Genomic DNA, 16,080 nt, shown 5'->3' on the forward strand with positions numbered 1-16,080 from the left:
CTCTCTCTCTCTCTCTCTCTCTCTCTCTCCTCGTGTGTCTCTCTCTCTCGTGTGTCTCTCTCTCTCGTCGTTGTGTGTCTCTCTCTCGTTGTGTGTCTCTCTCTCTCTCTCTCTCTCTCCTCTCTCGTGTGTCTCTCTCTCTCTCTCTCGTGTGTCTCTCTCTCTCTCTCTCTAGTGTGTCTCTCTCTCTCTCTCGTGTGTCTCTCTCTCTCTCTCGTGTGTCTCTCTCTCTCTCTCGTGTGTCTCTCTCTCTCTCGTGTGTGTCTCTCTCTCTCTCTCGTGTGTGTCTCTCTCTCTCTCTCGTGTGTGTCTCTCTCTCTCTCTCGTGTGTGTCTCTCTCTCTCTCGTGTGTGTCTCTCTCTCTCTCTCGTGTGTGTCTCTCTCTCTCTCGTGTGTGTGTCTCTCTCTCTCTCTCGTGTGTGTCTCTCTCTCTCTCGTGTGTCTCTCGTGTGTGTCTCTCTCTCTCTCGTGTGTGTGTGTCTCTCTCTCTCTCTCTCTCTCTCTCGTGTGTGTCTCTCTCTCTCTCTGTGTGGTCTCTCTCTCTCTCTCGTGTGTCCTCTCCTCTCTCTCTCTCTCTCTCTCGTGTGTGTCTCTCTCTCTCTCTCTCGTGTGTGTGTCTCTCTCTCTCTCTCTCTCTCTCTCGTGGTGTGTCCTCTCTCTCTCTCTCGTGTGTGTGTGTCTCTCTCTCTCTCTCTCTCTCTCTCGTGTGTGTGTCTCTCTCTCTCTCTCTCTCGGTGTGTCTCTCTCTCTCTCGTGTCTCTCTCTCTCTCTCTCTCTCGTGTCTCTCTCTCGTGTGTGTGTCTCTCTCGTGTGTCTCTCGCTCTCTCTCTCGTGTCTCTCTCGTGTCTCTCTCGCTCTCTCTCTCTCTCGTGTCTCTCTCGCTCTCTCTCTCTCTCTCGTGTCTCTCTTGTGTGTCTCTCTCTCTCTCTCTCGTGTCTCTCTCTCTCTCGTGTGTCTCTCTCTCTCTCTCGTGTGTCTCTCTCTCTCTCTCTCTCTCTCGTGTGTCTCTCTCGTGCGTGTGTGGCTCTCTCTCTCGTGTGTGTGTGTCTCTCTCTCGTGTGGCTCTCTCTCTCTCGTGTGTGTGTCTCTCCTCGTGTCTCTCTCTCGTGTGTGTCTCTCTCTCGTGTGTGTCTCTCCTCTCTCTCGTGTGTGTCTCTCTCTCTCTCGTGTGTGTCTCTCTCTCTCTCGTGTGTCTCTCTCTCTTCTCTCTCTCGTGTGTCTCTCTCTCTCTCGTGTGTCTCTCTCTCTCTCTCTCGTGTGTCCTCTCTCTCTCTCTCTCGTGTGTCCTCTCTCTCTCTCTCTCGTGTGTCTCTCTCTCTCGTGTGTCTCTCTCTCTCTCTCTCGTGTGTCTCTCTCTCTCTCGTGTGTCTCTCTCTCTCTCGTGTGTCTCTCTCTCTCTCGTGTCTCTCTCTCTCTCTCTCTCGTGTGTGTGTCTCTGTGTCTGCTCCTTGTGTGGGTGTGTTGTTTTTCTTTTCTTTTTTTTTATATGACCAGTAACACGTGTAAACAGAGATAATGGGGAAAGGCAGACGTGCAGACCGGTCTGAGACCTGTCAATGTGATCACAAGTGGTATTTTTATTTAATACCCATGAGAATGTGTATAAGGAGCTGTGTTCTATCACATTGTTGAATCTCTAAATGTATGTTGATAGACCTCAACCATCCCTTTTTTATTTATTTATTTATTTTTAAAAATCTTTTGAGCTGTTGCATTGACACATAATTTGGAGTAGTGGGCTTTGAAATAGGTCACATTGTCACTGCTGGCTCCTCCTTTTTTGCAGAAGCTGGCTGAAAGAATATGTGAAGAAACGGAAGCAGACGTTAAAGATCGGTCATGGAGGAACACTGGACAGTTCTGCCTCTGGGGTGCTGGGTAAATCAGTTTGTTAAAAATCTTGTGTTTTTTAAAGGAGCATTCCATGCAATAGCCTAAATGAGTTTTTTGTTTTTTTTAAATCAGTTCTGTCGTATAAAAATACTACCCTTTTTTTTTTTTTTGGTTTTAAAATTCAACTCTTAATGTCATTTTTATTGAGTTTTTTTAATATACTCAACATTATTTGATTTCTCTAGCAGGCTTTATAGCTCACCCCTCCAGCAGTGCAGATCTTGGTAACACTTTCATGTCTCTGATAATTTGTCAATATTCCCAGCAGTTTGAGCTGTAAGCAAAATTCCTGAGGCTGCGCCCCCTGCCTGGCAGCCGCAGCGCTCGCGCCCCCCCACCTCCCTAGGACCTGGCATCAAATGACGCCACTGGTCATGTGACATCACGTGACCTCGTCGCGTCATTTGATGCGCTTTGCCATGGCGACACGTCGCTGAAGAGCCGGCAGCAAGCAGGTAAGGGAGTTAGAGGCCTCATGCCTCCCCCGACATTTAATTTAAATGGCTTGGGGAAGAGCACGGGGCCTCTAACCTCTGCGCGCCCCTGCTCTAAACTGTAACAATGGATAAAGTTACCGTAGTAATATAAGGATACCTTCTAGCTTTTTAGTTACACTGACTGAAGGATTGATTTGAAACTGAAAGGCAACCATTTAGTGAACCCTGGGAAACAGGATCTTGCTTATTGATCACAGGAGAACCAATCGATCGGCAGGTTAGGTAATTAAACAAAAGGTAATGAAATGCTGCATATATTAAAACAAAAAAAAACCCAATATATATAGTGTATTTAACATACAGTTAGCAAGGATTACTTTTCTATACCCAACCAAGGAACTCTTCTGCTGATAAAGCTTGCACGGCATTGTAATTGATACTACAAATGATTACTGAGTGCACACAGAATGTTTCAGCCTCTAAATACACAGTATAGTCAACTTTTGTGTCTAAGGCTAAGATTATAGTAGGTGCGCGCGCCTTTCGCCTGAGCGATTGGTGAACTGCGCTGGAGGCGTGGCGTACGCGTCACCAGCTGAACCCGTGACGCAGCCTTGACACGAAAAAACTAAGGGCCTGATGCAGAGAGCAGCCCTATTTGAAATTGGAGAGGGGAATAAAAAGTAACTGTAATGGAGAGTTTTTTTCTCCATATGCAGAAAGGGCATAAAACTGCATTTAGAATCCTTTCTGCATATGGAGAGTTTCAACCAGCGATATGAGCGCTGTTGAAACTAGTGGGGAAAAAATCGTTATTTTTTTTTTTTCTCTCCCCCACCAGCCGCAGAGCGCCAGTTTCTTGGTGGAGAAGAAAAATGTTGAAAATCGCGCCCTTTTTTTGCCGCGAACAGCCATTAGATGGCGTTCGCTGCTCTCTGAATACGGCCGTTTTCAACACTGGAGAGATTTATGTTCTCTCCAGCCGCACGGCGAGTTTCAGAGAAAAAAAAAATGGCGCTTTTTTTAAAACTCGCCATTATCTGCCTTTCTAAAGGCAGATTTCGCCAATACATGCCGCTTTCCCTGTTAGCGCTGCTCTCTGCATGAGGCCCTAAATCGTTTTTTCTTTTGATAAATCTGCCTCGCAGTCGCTCTGCATCGCACGCACTATTGCCGGCCCGTAACAGCTGCTGCAATTGTTTTCAACTATGCAGTATGTCAGACACGTATATTCCTTGTTTTAGGGCTTGTAGGAAATGTAACAAAGTATTTTTCAAGTGTTATACTTTTGGTGCCAGTTTCTTTTAGGTAGACCGTTAAACAGTTAATGCTGTCTAGGGTTGTGGTGTTAAAGTAGAGAAAATTAACTTGTACATCATTTAAATGACATTCCACTAATACAGGGGTGTGCAAACTGGGGGGTGGGTGCGATGTTTTCTGGGGTTGCGCAGCACTTACAGAGGCCCCGTGCTCTTCCCAAAGGCATTTCAATTAAATGTCGGGGGAGCAGCGAAGGCCTCTGTAAGGTCCCTTACCTTGGCTCAGACACTTTCTGGCGGTCGCCTCAGGGTCATGTGACCGGAGCCAAGTTAAAGGGGGGGGGAAGAGCCAGCAGGGGGGCGCTGGGGAGAAAGATTGCGCCCCCCCTGCACTAATATATACTGTATGCTTAAAGTGACTTTCTCCAAGTTGCTCATGTTCTCTCTACCAGAATCTTGGGGATAGTAATTGGTTTAACCATTATCCCTACTCATAAAAATGTAATTTCATGAAAAACCGCTGCATCTCTTTACATTTCTGTTTTCATACAGTTATAACGTTGTTCTTTTACTTCAATGCCAATCTCCACTCCTGAAACCACAACAAATTAAAAGCCAACAGAATAAACAATGCTTTTATAGTGTTTGTTTCTGATGGCTAACAAATATCTTTAATTGCATCAAAGGTGAATTATAACTTTCAAAACTTGTTAGGTTAATTAATTTGCTAATTCTGCGTATTTCTCTGCGTGGGAGTCATGCTTCCCATATCACAAAAAATACTTGTCCATATCCCAACCTCATGGTCACAGACCAGCATGTAACGTGTCCGTTAAACTTCAGAACATAGGCAGATGTTTGGATTTGTGGTTCTAAATTCTTTTTTTCCTCTTGTTCTGTACAGTGGTTGGCATTGGAGATGGAACTAAAATGCTGAGCACAATGTTAAGTGGCTCCAAGGTAAGCTGCATTGTTGTGCAAAATGTTCAAATTTGTTGCTGAAACCAGTTCCTACCATATTTTTTATATGTATGTATATGTTCCTGTACACCAGTTCCCTCATTTTCAGAAATTCAGTTGTATATGGAAATATTTTATAAATAATAAAGTAAAGGTATTTAGTGTTACACACATGGCCTTTGTTGTAGGAATCTTTATAGGTGTCAGATGTATAAAAAATATATAGTTATCCTTTTCTTTATAGTGTGTTGACTGACATGTTGGGTCTCACAGAAATGCATCCTTGTGCTGAGCAGTTGCATTCACAGATCCGCAGGACTTCAGGCCCAAAAACATTTTGAGTTCGAAAATGACAAATACAAGTATCATTTGTGAGCGCATTCACATATCTGACAGGTCTGCAACCTGCTTTTCCCCATTATCTCTCTGCATACAAAGCTTCCACTGCTGCCAGGGATTCTGGGCAATGACATGCAAATGAGCACTCGCAGTGTGTCTTCTTACCCACCTTAACATGGATCCCTATCAGCTTATACCTACCGTATTACACAGCTTTTTCAGCACAGCCAAGGTTAAAAAAAAAAAAGTGCATGGCCAGTAACCTGCATACAAAAGGAAGAACTAGTAATAGAACTACTCCCCCCCAACCCCTCCCCCCTCCCCACCCCCAGGAGAGAACTATTGTGTGCAATGTGAATCTTACCCCTGTGTATCTTCTCTAACTACATAAAGATCTGTGCAGCATACGTCTTGGGGCTTTTGATTTGGACATGTACTGTTTAACTAGTAACTTCTAACCGCAAGAATTTTCCAAATAAATAACATTCATCCAAATCCGTCTGTTCGATTTACATGACATTAATCTTTTCATAGTGTAGTCCAATAATGTAGAAGTGTAGCGCACAGCATCCAAACGAGAGCAGGTCTGGCAAAAACTTTCTTTATTGTCAAGGCATAAAATGAGGGACGCAGCCCTTCAACGCGTTTCGTGCAGAGCACTTTGTCAAGAAGTGCCTTTACACGGTATACAGCCGTTTAAATACAGATGACCGGTCAAATCTCGCGATATGTGGTGACGTCATCAAACCGCCACTAACCAATGAGGATGAAATCCCTCGCGCATGCACGCCGCGATCGAGCCCCGTGACACCAACAACCACCGCATACCAATCCTCTCACTGCCACAGCGACGTGCACCAGCTGGTTCACACAGCGCTGTTCATAGTGTAATCTGTTATTTAAAGTATTGGCTTGTATAGTGCAAGCTAATGCCTCCCTGTAAAGTAACAGACATTTGTTGGATGTGTTAAACATAGGGCTTAAGGTGGACCTTGTTTCTAGGGTATTTCATTAAATTAGGAATATAACTGGGACCTATTAGCCCTCTAGGCTCCCTTCTGGATATACTGTAACTAGTGTCTAGCTGGCAGTGGGTTTTCCACTTGCACAAGACACAACACTGTGTTAGAGGAAGAGTTCTACGTGTCTCTCGTATCCTTATCTGCCCCTGCAGAAGTACACAACTGTAGGTGAGCTGGGAAAGGCCACGGACACCTTGGATGCTTCGGGGACCGTAACAGAAGAAAAATCTTATGGTACGTGCTGTTAGCCAAGCTTAGTTGCTAACGGGATTGACTGCTCTGTTTTCATGTCTCACTGGAGACAAATATGAATTGAAAAATCAACTGCTGCTAACCAACACCTTTTGGCTGCTAAATGGTTGAGTACACAGGGTGACCAATGTCTGCTTCCCGTATGTTGTAGAACAATGAAATCTGTGCAGACATGTTTCCTGACCTCTTGGCCACTCATTAATAGGCTGCTATGTCTTGTTAACGAAGGTGCTTCAGTAGCGTTAACTCTAGATCAGGGGTGCGCAAACTTTTCAATCTGCGCCCTCCTCCTTACCCTATCTTCAGCGTCAAATTACATTGCGGGGTCACATGACCCAGCGGCGTCATTTGATGCTGCGTTGCCGAAGACGAGGTAAGTTGCAGAGGCCTCACATGATCCCCCAGCATTTAATTTAAATGCCTTGGGGAAGAGCGTGGGGCCTCTGCAACCAGCGCACCCCCCAGTTTGCGCACCCCTGCTCTAGATCAGTGTTTCCCAGCCAGGATGCGCCGTGACCCTCTGCCCAGGGTGCCGCGGCCCCCACATAAATGTTCGGTATTGTGCCATGCTCCTCATCCTTAATATAATAGGCACAGTATACAGTATGTGTAGCATTTTCCTCTTATCCTGAGAAACTGCCATGTTTTTTTTTCTTGGGCCTATTCCTCCAGCTACATTGCAATTATTAGGAGGTAGTAAGCTGTATTTACTGCTTATCTGTGGGAGGCTTTGCACTTGTTAATACCAACAGAATCAATATGCACACTCCAGAAATAGCCTAAGGCTGCACACATGGCATGCTCAGAGTGGCAAACAACTGTGAGGCAGGCTAAAAGAGAGACAGTGTTCCTGTGCATATCAGCCTCTTTAAACTGCCTTGAAATGTTGTCTATTTTTTGTTTTCACACCATTTTTTTTTTTGGCCACAGGGCATAATTCTTGGTGTGTGACAGGTTCTCTGGTATTGAAGGGGTTATGAGAAAAAATTCTGTCTACTTACAGGTGGCTATTATTCCTGTATCTGTATATGTCAATGTAAAGCTCTGATACTGTACTGATGGCATAGCATTGTTGCCTGTCCACTTACACTTTGCCATTAAGAAGTCTTGTTGGATACTTGGAACCACAGAATAACGTGCTGTTCCCTTCCCAATCTCCCTAAGACACCACAGCTGCAGGCTGATCGATGAGCCATCACACTAGAACATTTACTGAAGCTCTTGCAGACAGCTACTTACCACAGTGTCGGCATCTGGACTTTTTGGCTGCCGAGTGCACTTTGCATAACTGAGAAATTAACAGCAATTATCCTCAATCATTAAGAGATTTGAACTTCTCTTATTCAAAGAAATTACTAATTTATTGTCCAAACAGGTGTGGCGACTTACACGTTCCAAAAGGAAACCAGAAGACATTGTCTGGAAGAAAAGCATTGCATCTGTTAATGCATATAATAAAAATACAATCCATCTGTTTGATATTCAAGACTATAGGTCAAGGAGAATATAAACATTCCTCCTTCATTGCTTCTGCTAGTAGTTTCATTTTCATGAGGTGCGCTGACATCTTGCTGCTGGCTCTTCTAGCGCAGAACAGGTTTATTGTATTTTGGTAGTGCATGATGGGCTAGCAGCTTATTGAACAGAGCTGTGGCTTGAGGGAATGACACTCCGTTATGCACGGCGCTTAGCCATGCGAGCGTTAGGCAGCAGAGGGAGCTCGGTAACCTAAGCATGCAGTCTCACTGGCTGCAAGGTAAACAGCAAGCCAGTGTGAGTAACAGGATGAAGAAGGCTGTGAGCTTCCAAAATAATCCAGTACAGATTCCAACAATGGAGGATTGTAGCAGAAAGATGGAATCTTAATTAGAACAGAGCTGATGATGTTTGGGAGCCCTTTTTGTAAAGGCCGTTAAAAATGGCCAATTTTCTTGTAATACACTGATACCTGATGTTAGTTTGTCATCTGTACAGTTTTTAAAAGTAAATATGTTGGTGAATTTCCCTCCAATGTACAATAATGTGACTTGATATCTTAATTCAATGATTCCCAACAGGGGATTCGTGAGGTGTCTCCAAGTGGCTCACCAAGTAAAATATGTAATGGCGAGTTTCTGAGCCTGTGTTGGGACTGCGTAGTAAGGCCCGAAACTGCACCTTAGGCTGCGGCCATGGTCGGGGAGACGTCGCGGAGGCGTACGCGTGCGGCGCAATCACAATGCCTTAAGGCAATGATTGCAGCCATAGACCATGCGTGCGACAGAGCGAGGGGCTGTGCGGTGCGCAAGGAATCGGTTAAATTTGATTCCATGGTGCGACGGTCAGGTCACGTGAGCGGTTCGCTCAATGAGGGCGAACCAGCTCTGTGATGTCAGACGCACCTCTCCCATCGCATCTAGCCTGGCCGTAAAACGGTTGAGAACGACTGATTTTAATTCAATGCTTCAGCTGTAGGGGTTATGATGAGCATGCTATGTTCTTGCGCTCTGTCGTTAGGAGTTATGTATTTATGCATGGTTACTTTGTGAGTGACATGAAAATATAGCTCGTGCATTGTGTGAACTGCACCTCTAACGGTCTAAATGAGAGTGCAAAGTAGTTTCCAATAAAAGGAATTTCGCTTTTGTTCAAGTCAGAAATAAGCACCATTTAAAAAGTGCTTTCACCTTCCTGCTCTTCCACTGTTAAGACTCCATTGGTGGCTGATGAACTGTGACTGTATTAGGCCGCGACCTCAATAGCCTATCTAAACCATAATTGGGGATGGGAAACCTCTTTATCACTAGTCTGTTGCTTTTAGTACAGCAAATAAAAATATCACTTGTGAGCACATTCACATGTCTGACGTGCCTGCAAGAAAGAAAAATGTGCTTAACAGCGCTAATGTTTAAAATATTATTAAGTGCTTACAAAAGGAATACTTTCAATTGTGAAAGATAGGCAGCCTACAAAAAGATTGATACAAATCTAACCAATGACATATAAAAGAAAGGAAATTTGGCGCCTAATATTATTAAGTGAACATAGAAAAACTATGTGAACCAAGTGTCCAAAAAATAAATAAAAGGAACTCCAACCATAAATAGTCCAATGGCAAGATGTAGCAAACCTCCAATGGGTCTCTTGCAAGTGAACGCACAGCACATGGAAATGAAAAATAAAGAATATCATAGTGCAACACCATACAACAAGAAAAACACATTCACTAGCCATATGTGTTTGTTTATATATTGGTATTAATTGTATTTTGTATCTATTTTCTATTATTTTGGTTGTTATTGGTGTGTTTGTGTTTTTCTTGTTGTATGGTGTTGCACTATGATATTCTTTTCATGAGCTGAGACCACTTGCAAGAGACCCATTGGAGGTTTGCTACATCTTGCCATTGGACTATTTGTTTGGAGTTCCTTTTTTATTTATTTTTTGGACACTTAGTTCAGTTTTTCTATGTTCACTTAATAATATTAGGCGCCAAATTTCCTTTTTTTTTTGTGTCTGATGGGCCTGCAACCCGGTCTTCCCCATTATCTCTTAGCATACAATGCATCAATGACCTGTAAATGAGCGCTCAGTGCATCACTCTTTGCTTCTTATCTATTTTGACATTATTACACAGCTTTTCAGCACAGCCTGGGTTAAAGTGCATTGCCAGTAAACCCACTCTCAGACAGCTGATCCGTCCTTTTGGGTCTCTTCAGTGTGAGGTTGATTATACTGGCTTTGCAATATAAAGCCGGAATGGGTTTCAACCACACATTATATTAGTTATGGTGGGGAAAAAGTGACAGAAACCCTCCACCGTGCGGTGTGCAGCAAAGAGAAATATCGCTTGTGAGCACATTCACATTTGACGGGCCTGCAACCTTCTCTTCCCCATTATATCTCTGCATACAGTGCTTGCACTGCAGCCAGGGATTCTGGGAAATGACATGCAAATGAGCACACCTTGCTTTATTATAAATGAACTTTAAAGGGGCAATCCACGACGGCTAATTTAGTTTTACTTTTTGTAAAAATGAATTTTAAATATAGAATTGAAGCAGTGGGTCTCCTGAGCTGAACCTTGTTAATTTCAGCTAGGGGGACCCCCTACTTCTGAAGGTACTTACCTCCTGAATTAGGTGTCGGTAGCTGATCCTGCCCAGAAAGCAGGGCTTTCAGGTTTGATGCTCCTGCGTCACATGGGCCAATAGGATGATGTCACAGCTTTCTATTGGCCCGCAGGCCGTGACATATCTACAGAGTGGATATACCGTATTGTGAATTCTGGTAGCCAAGGAGAGTGGCTACCGGCACCTAATTCCCAGGTAAGTATCTCCAGAAACAGGGGGCCCACGGAGCTGAAATTAACGGGGTTCAGCGCCAGACACCCCCTCCAACTATATAATATATATATATATATATATATATATATATATATATATAATTTTTTTAATCAGGCGCCTTGGATTGCCGTTTTCAAATATGCAATTTGAGATTTGCTATTTCTGTTTTCATTTTGAAAGTAGATAAGCTGTTCATTATGATTAAAATGATGGATCAGGCTGTTTGCTACATGCAATGCACAAAACAAATGCAGTAACCATGTAAATATAAAGCAGATAAACATATTCACTCATCTATTGTCTGTCCTGGAATTATTTCGGTGATTGTTACATTCCTAAATTCCTAAATGTTAAAGTTCTTATCTTGGTTTGTATTTAGAACAGTGTGTCCTCTTTCTTATTCATTCCAGTGAAGTAGAATGTTTTGCTGCAGGATGTCATAATTCGTATTCAAACCAATTGAATGTTCGGTTACCATGAAAGCCTCTATAGCTAAATACGTCCATTTGGCAGTAATTGGTTGAGCTTGGTAATGAAGTAACGTTTGCTGGGGTTGTCTGTTCAGGGCTAAGAATTGTATACTCCTATGAAGTATTGGGGAAAAAACTGGTATTTACCCTTTTTTTGGCGCCGGTTTAACCTCTTTTTTTTTCCTATGAAGTATTGGCTATTTTTTTCTTTTTAATTGCCACTTTCTTTTTGCAGACCACATCACTAAGGAAGACTTGGAAAGTGTGCTGAAGATGTTTACTGGGGACATCATGCAGGTGCCTCCTCTGTAAGTGACACAAGCAGTTAGTGGCAGAACCTTTTATTGTGAAATCGGATAAACTGAAGTCAACAGCCGGTAGAAGTTCTATTGCTGATTTGCTTCTGTTTATACAGTGCTGCTACATTAAGTACACTTGTATAACACATGATCACAATATAAGCCTAATATAACTATGGGAGTAGAGCTGATTTACCAAAGCTTACAAAGCTTCTCTGGGTTCTTAACGTCAAAAATCTAGTCCATGATATTGAGATAAGGTACATGCCTACAGATGTAGGAAGCCTCCATGTCTTTCGTGCTGCTGCCACATGCAGTTGCAGCCCCGAAGGATTAACGTGGTAGGGGTCAAATTCAGATCCATGGAACCACCGCGGCTCCATCACAGCCCACTGTCCCGGTGCCACAGACTTTTGCTTGTTTGACTGGGGCTCTGAGGACTGTTTTGCTATAGCTGTATATTTACTAAGTAGTTTACTGCCATAAAACACCTTACAGGCTATTGACTACAATGGGCTCAAATATGTCTTCCAGTGCTTGGAGATGTCTTATGGCAGAAGATTACTTGGTAAATCTGGTCCACAATCTTAGAGAAGTGGAGAAATGTCTGTCATATGGCCAGGATAGGACACTACTGTCTCTTTTTTTATCCTCTTTTCTCCCACTGCAGACACCAGTGCATAATGAGTGCTCCGCTCCTGCCTATATGTTGCGATTCTCATACTCGCTGACCTTCTACTTGTACAGTTGTGTTGATATTGGGGAGCCTACATGGAAGCAATGTAATGGCTCCTCACATTACAGTCCGTTACTCTTTCTTCTCTCCCAGCTATTCGGCCCTGAAGAAGGATGGGAAGAGACTTTCAAGTCTACTCAGAGAAGGGGCAGAGGTGGAAGCAAAACCTGCTCGTCCTGTGACTGTGTACAGCCTCTCCGTGAGCGCGTTCCAGCCCCCTTTGTTTACTCTCGGTAGGAAACGTTCCTTCGGTCATCAGGAGGATTCATTGCATCTCAAGGATGGAAAGCTATCCGTTATTGCAAATGCCCAACTTCTTAAGATAAAAGGAGGGATTATTGTGGTGTTCTTGGACTGTATGCAGGGCTTCTCCGTATAAACATCAAAGCAGTGTAAGGAAAAGTGGGGGTAAAGCAGTAGACCAAATAGAAGCCATGCTGTCTACAAGCAGGTCACTCTGTCCGTGTTCTTGCATCTCCGATTATGTCAATGTAAAGCATTGTTACTGCACTGGGGGTCTAGCATTGGTACATATCCACTTACTGCCTACACTATGCCATTAAGAACTCTCCTCAAGCTTACCGTTGCTGTAATACTAGTGTGAAATCAATTCAAAAGTATTTTATAATGATCAGAGACATTCATACCGTTTTATATGTGGTCTAAAGGGGTGGCTACGTGGCTAGGCCTTTGACTTGGTTTAACTGATGTGAATCCCAGTGTTGGCTCCTTGTGACCTTGGAAAACTCCCTTTATCTGTACTTCAGGGACCAAATAGATGTTATGAGCCCTTTGTGGCAGCAGGCTCACTGCCTGAAATTCTATGTACAGCGCTGCATACAAAGCCAGTGTTTTATATAAGAAAGAACGTTATGAGCTGAGATGTAGGGAAGTTGCCAAATGTTCCACATTGACTACTATGTCCCGCTTGTGTTATGGGAGTATTTTTGTTTTCTTCCTCTTTATTTCTTCTCTGCCTTTTGCCATTCTCTCTCTCAAGCACACGTCAAGTAATGAATAATTTATACTGAATACCATTAATATTTCATACCTCCATTTGCACCTCTTTGCTCCATGCATTGTGTGTTACCTCTTTTCTGCAAGAATCTTCCCCGCCCCCTCTAAGTTTCTAGGTTTCAGCTTCAGCATCTTTTTAACTCTCTCTTCTAGATGTTGAGTGCGGAGGTGGATTTTACGTCCGGAGTCTAGTCAGCGATATTGGGAAGTGTAAGTGTACAGCCTTAATCCTAAATCTTACAGTTATCGTCCAGACATCCCCAGATTATGTGCGTACCCTGTCCACTTTTTACTCTTGTATTACCGGTCACAAAAATAGGGTTAAAAAAAATCTCAGTGCTTTGCAAATGCTAGAGCCTTTCAAATCCAGAGGGGCCAAGCCATGCAATTAATACCGTTTTGATGATGCACAATATAATATTCTGACTGCTGCTTCAGCTGTAGTATGGACTTCTTCCAACTGATGAGACCCTTCTCTCTGGCTGTATGATGCAGATGTAAACCCTGCTCCCCCTCCTCACTTGATGTTGTGCTGTCGGCTCCTTTCTCTCTCCAGGATACAAATTGAATTGCCTCCCTATTGTGTCGACATCCTGACAGCTGCTGACTGGCTGAATTAACCTGCTGAGCTTTGTTTACACTCAATGCTGTTTTTGCCCTTTTCTTTCGCATGTCTTCAGTTTTCGGTTCTCTGCATACATGAGCATGTCACGTGCTCCAGGCTTTTACCACACCACTGGCTCACGTGCAGGGTCCTCTCTGTCTTAGAACTGCTAGATAATACAGATTATAAAAGTCAGGTTTAAATAGACCTGCTTCAATGTTAGCGTGGGTGTCTGTCTGCAGTGTTTGAGAGCGTTTCTGCAGCGTATAACAGTGTTCTGTACAATCATATGAGCTTAATACAGCGGTGCTCAACTCCAGTCCTCAAGGGCTACCAACAGTTTTAGACTGAGCCACCTGTGCTGAAGCAGGGATATCCTTAAAACCTGACCTGTTAGTGGCCCTTGAGGACTGGAGTTTACCACTCCTGACCTAATACATACAATCTCCAAATCCTCTGATACTAGCATTCACTCAACTGTTCTCGCCTTACCGAGTCCGCTTACTGTGATTCCCACCCAATGTAAATTCACTTTATTAATGTAGATTAGTGATGGAATGTGGGGGACAGCGGCAGTATTTATTGCAGAGTATTGTTGAGCTCCTCTAATGGTGAGAAATGGCCCCATGTTCATTTGAAAGCAACAAACTCCCCCAAATGCGCGCAGGGCAGTGTGCACATGAGGATTTACTATAAACACTGGCATACATTTTTACTGATGGGATTATTTATATTTTTCTTTTGGTCTCCTGTAGTTTCTGCGATCACAGGCACTTACTTTAATCCAGCGTTGGGACCTGGTGTTTTGAGTCTCAGCATTCCAGTAAAATGGCATAAAAATACCAAAATCAGGATTAAATAAACAGCATCTTCCCTTTCAAAAGAATACCACAAAATCGTTTTTTTAATTGAAAAACTACTTGGGGAGGGAGGGGGTGAAACTGTTACCTAAATTAACAAATCTTCACATTTAGCACGTTTTTGATGCTCTATAATATTTGTAGATACATTGAGACGATCAAAATACGCATTTTAATCACACTACACAACCATTATTTATAACACGCAGCAACTGCCGCAAAGTCAAGTTAGTGGTTAGAAAATCTATAGAAAACGTACAATTCCTTGTTAAATTGGTGCATTAAGGAAAATAGATTTTAAATCTCCCTCCCAGAATCTGCAGTTTTAGTTTTTTTTTAATGTTCATATTCTTGTTTCTTTTGGTACAGCTTTGTCAACTTGCGCCAGTGTGAAGGAACTCACCCGTACAAAGCAAGGCCCCTTCACGTTGGAGGAACATGCACTCAGAGAGGGAAGCTGGGACATTGATACCGTCGCACAAACACTGCAGGAATACACTTCCTTGCTCCCAGCAGAGCCGTCCGCCAAAAGATTAAAGACTCTGGACAATGATCAAAACCGATCAGATCACCTGAGTGAATACGTTTAGGTGTAGACAACTCTTCACAATAAAATAAAAAAATCGTCGTATGTAAATAGTGAAAGAAGTGGTCAGAAGTTTTATTTTTTCATACCTGTGCACTATCGATCCTACTGGACTCTACACAGTGCCTTTTCCTCTCTCTTATTGCCCAGCCTAACCAAGCACATTTAGTAAAAATATCTGTGATAGGTGCTGGAATCCCTGGAACCAAAACTGCAGTCTTTACCGAGAGACCAAAGGAGCTGCAGGAAATGCTTAATTTCCATTCTGTACTAGAGGCGCTTGTATAACCAAGTCACTTCAGTAGATAAACTATGATCACGATATCTACCAAGGTGTTAGGTTAATGTGACTTCTATCTGAGTGCTTGAATTGCATTTGTGGACCGAGTGCAGGTCACATCCAGTCTGAGATCTTTGCAAAGGGGTTTGAACATTTGAAAGTTATTACTACAATAAATGTATCTCGGTTGTGTGACAGTCATTGAGTATACTGCTGAATGCTTGGCTGTCTCTGACAATGCAGCTTTACAGCACTTGGGTTACTGTACAGACATGGCATACATGTTTTTTCCCCTCAACTAGAATGGTTTTTTTTAAATCTAGTTACCAGTTCATAAATTAAACCCTATCCTTTTTTTTTTTTAATGCTATACCATTTAATTACTCTAGGAATGACTGATTGTAATCCAAAGCTAGCACTGCTTCATTAACACGTAAAGATCAAACACTCCAGCACGAGAGATGGAGAGAGAGCGCTCTCGAAAGGGATAATGTGAACTCACGTCCAACACTACAATTTGAATCTAGAAAAGCAGCCCATACAGTTATTCAAAGGTGGGGTTTATTTTTTTATACCAAGACCTGTCATTCTCATGTTCACCTTGAGTGACCTTGACAAACATGCTTTATGGGATTAGGGCATGAGGTTGCTTTAGAGCTGTTTTTATCTTCCCAGTTCAGTGCTTTATTTTTGATTTAATCCCTCATTTTCTGCATAATCTTAAAGCTGCTTTTGTACGAA

General features: G+C 42.9%; 1 protein-coding gene across 1 annotated transcript in view; it reads left to right on the plus strand.

Annotated features, from left to right (window-relative positions):
- The window catches only part of TRUB1 (TruB pseudouridine synthase family member 1), a 25,524-nt gene extending 10,403 nt beyond the window's left edge, over positions 1-15,121 (plus strand). The window contains exons 2-8 of the mRNA XM_075611981.1: positions 1,790-1,878; positions 4,494-4,549; positions 6,063-6,144; positions 11,193-11,265; positions 12,086-12,225; positions 13,163-13,219; positions 14,843-15,121. Coding sequence (XP_075468096.1) covers positions 1,790-1,878; positions 4,494-4,549; positions 6,063-6,144; positions 11,193-11,265; positions 12,086-12,225; positions 13,163-13,219; positions 14,843-15,063 — 718 coding nt within the window. The 3' untranslated portion in view covers positions 15,064-15,121. The remainder of the gene's footprint in view (positions 1-1,789; positions 1,879-4,493; positions 4,550-6,062; positions 6,145-11,192; positions 11,266-12,085; positions 12,226-13,162; positions 13,220-14,842) is intronic.
- The last annotated feature ends 959 nt before the right edge of the window (positions 15,122-16,080 follow it).

Source organism: Ascaphus truei, chromosome 8 (genome assembly GCF_040206685.1).
Source record: "Ascaphus truei isolate aAscTru1 chromosome 8, aAscTru1.hap1, whole genome shotgun sequence".
Lineage (NCBI taxonomy): Eukaryota > Metazoa > Chordata > Amphibia > Anura > Ascaphidae > Ascaphus > Ascaphus truei.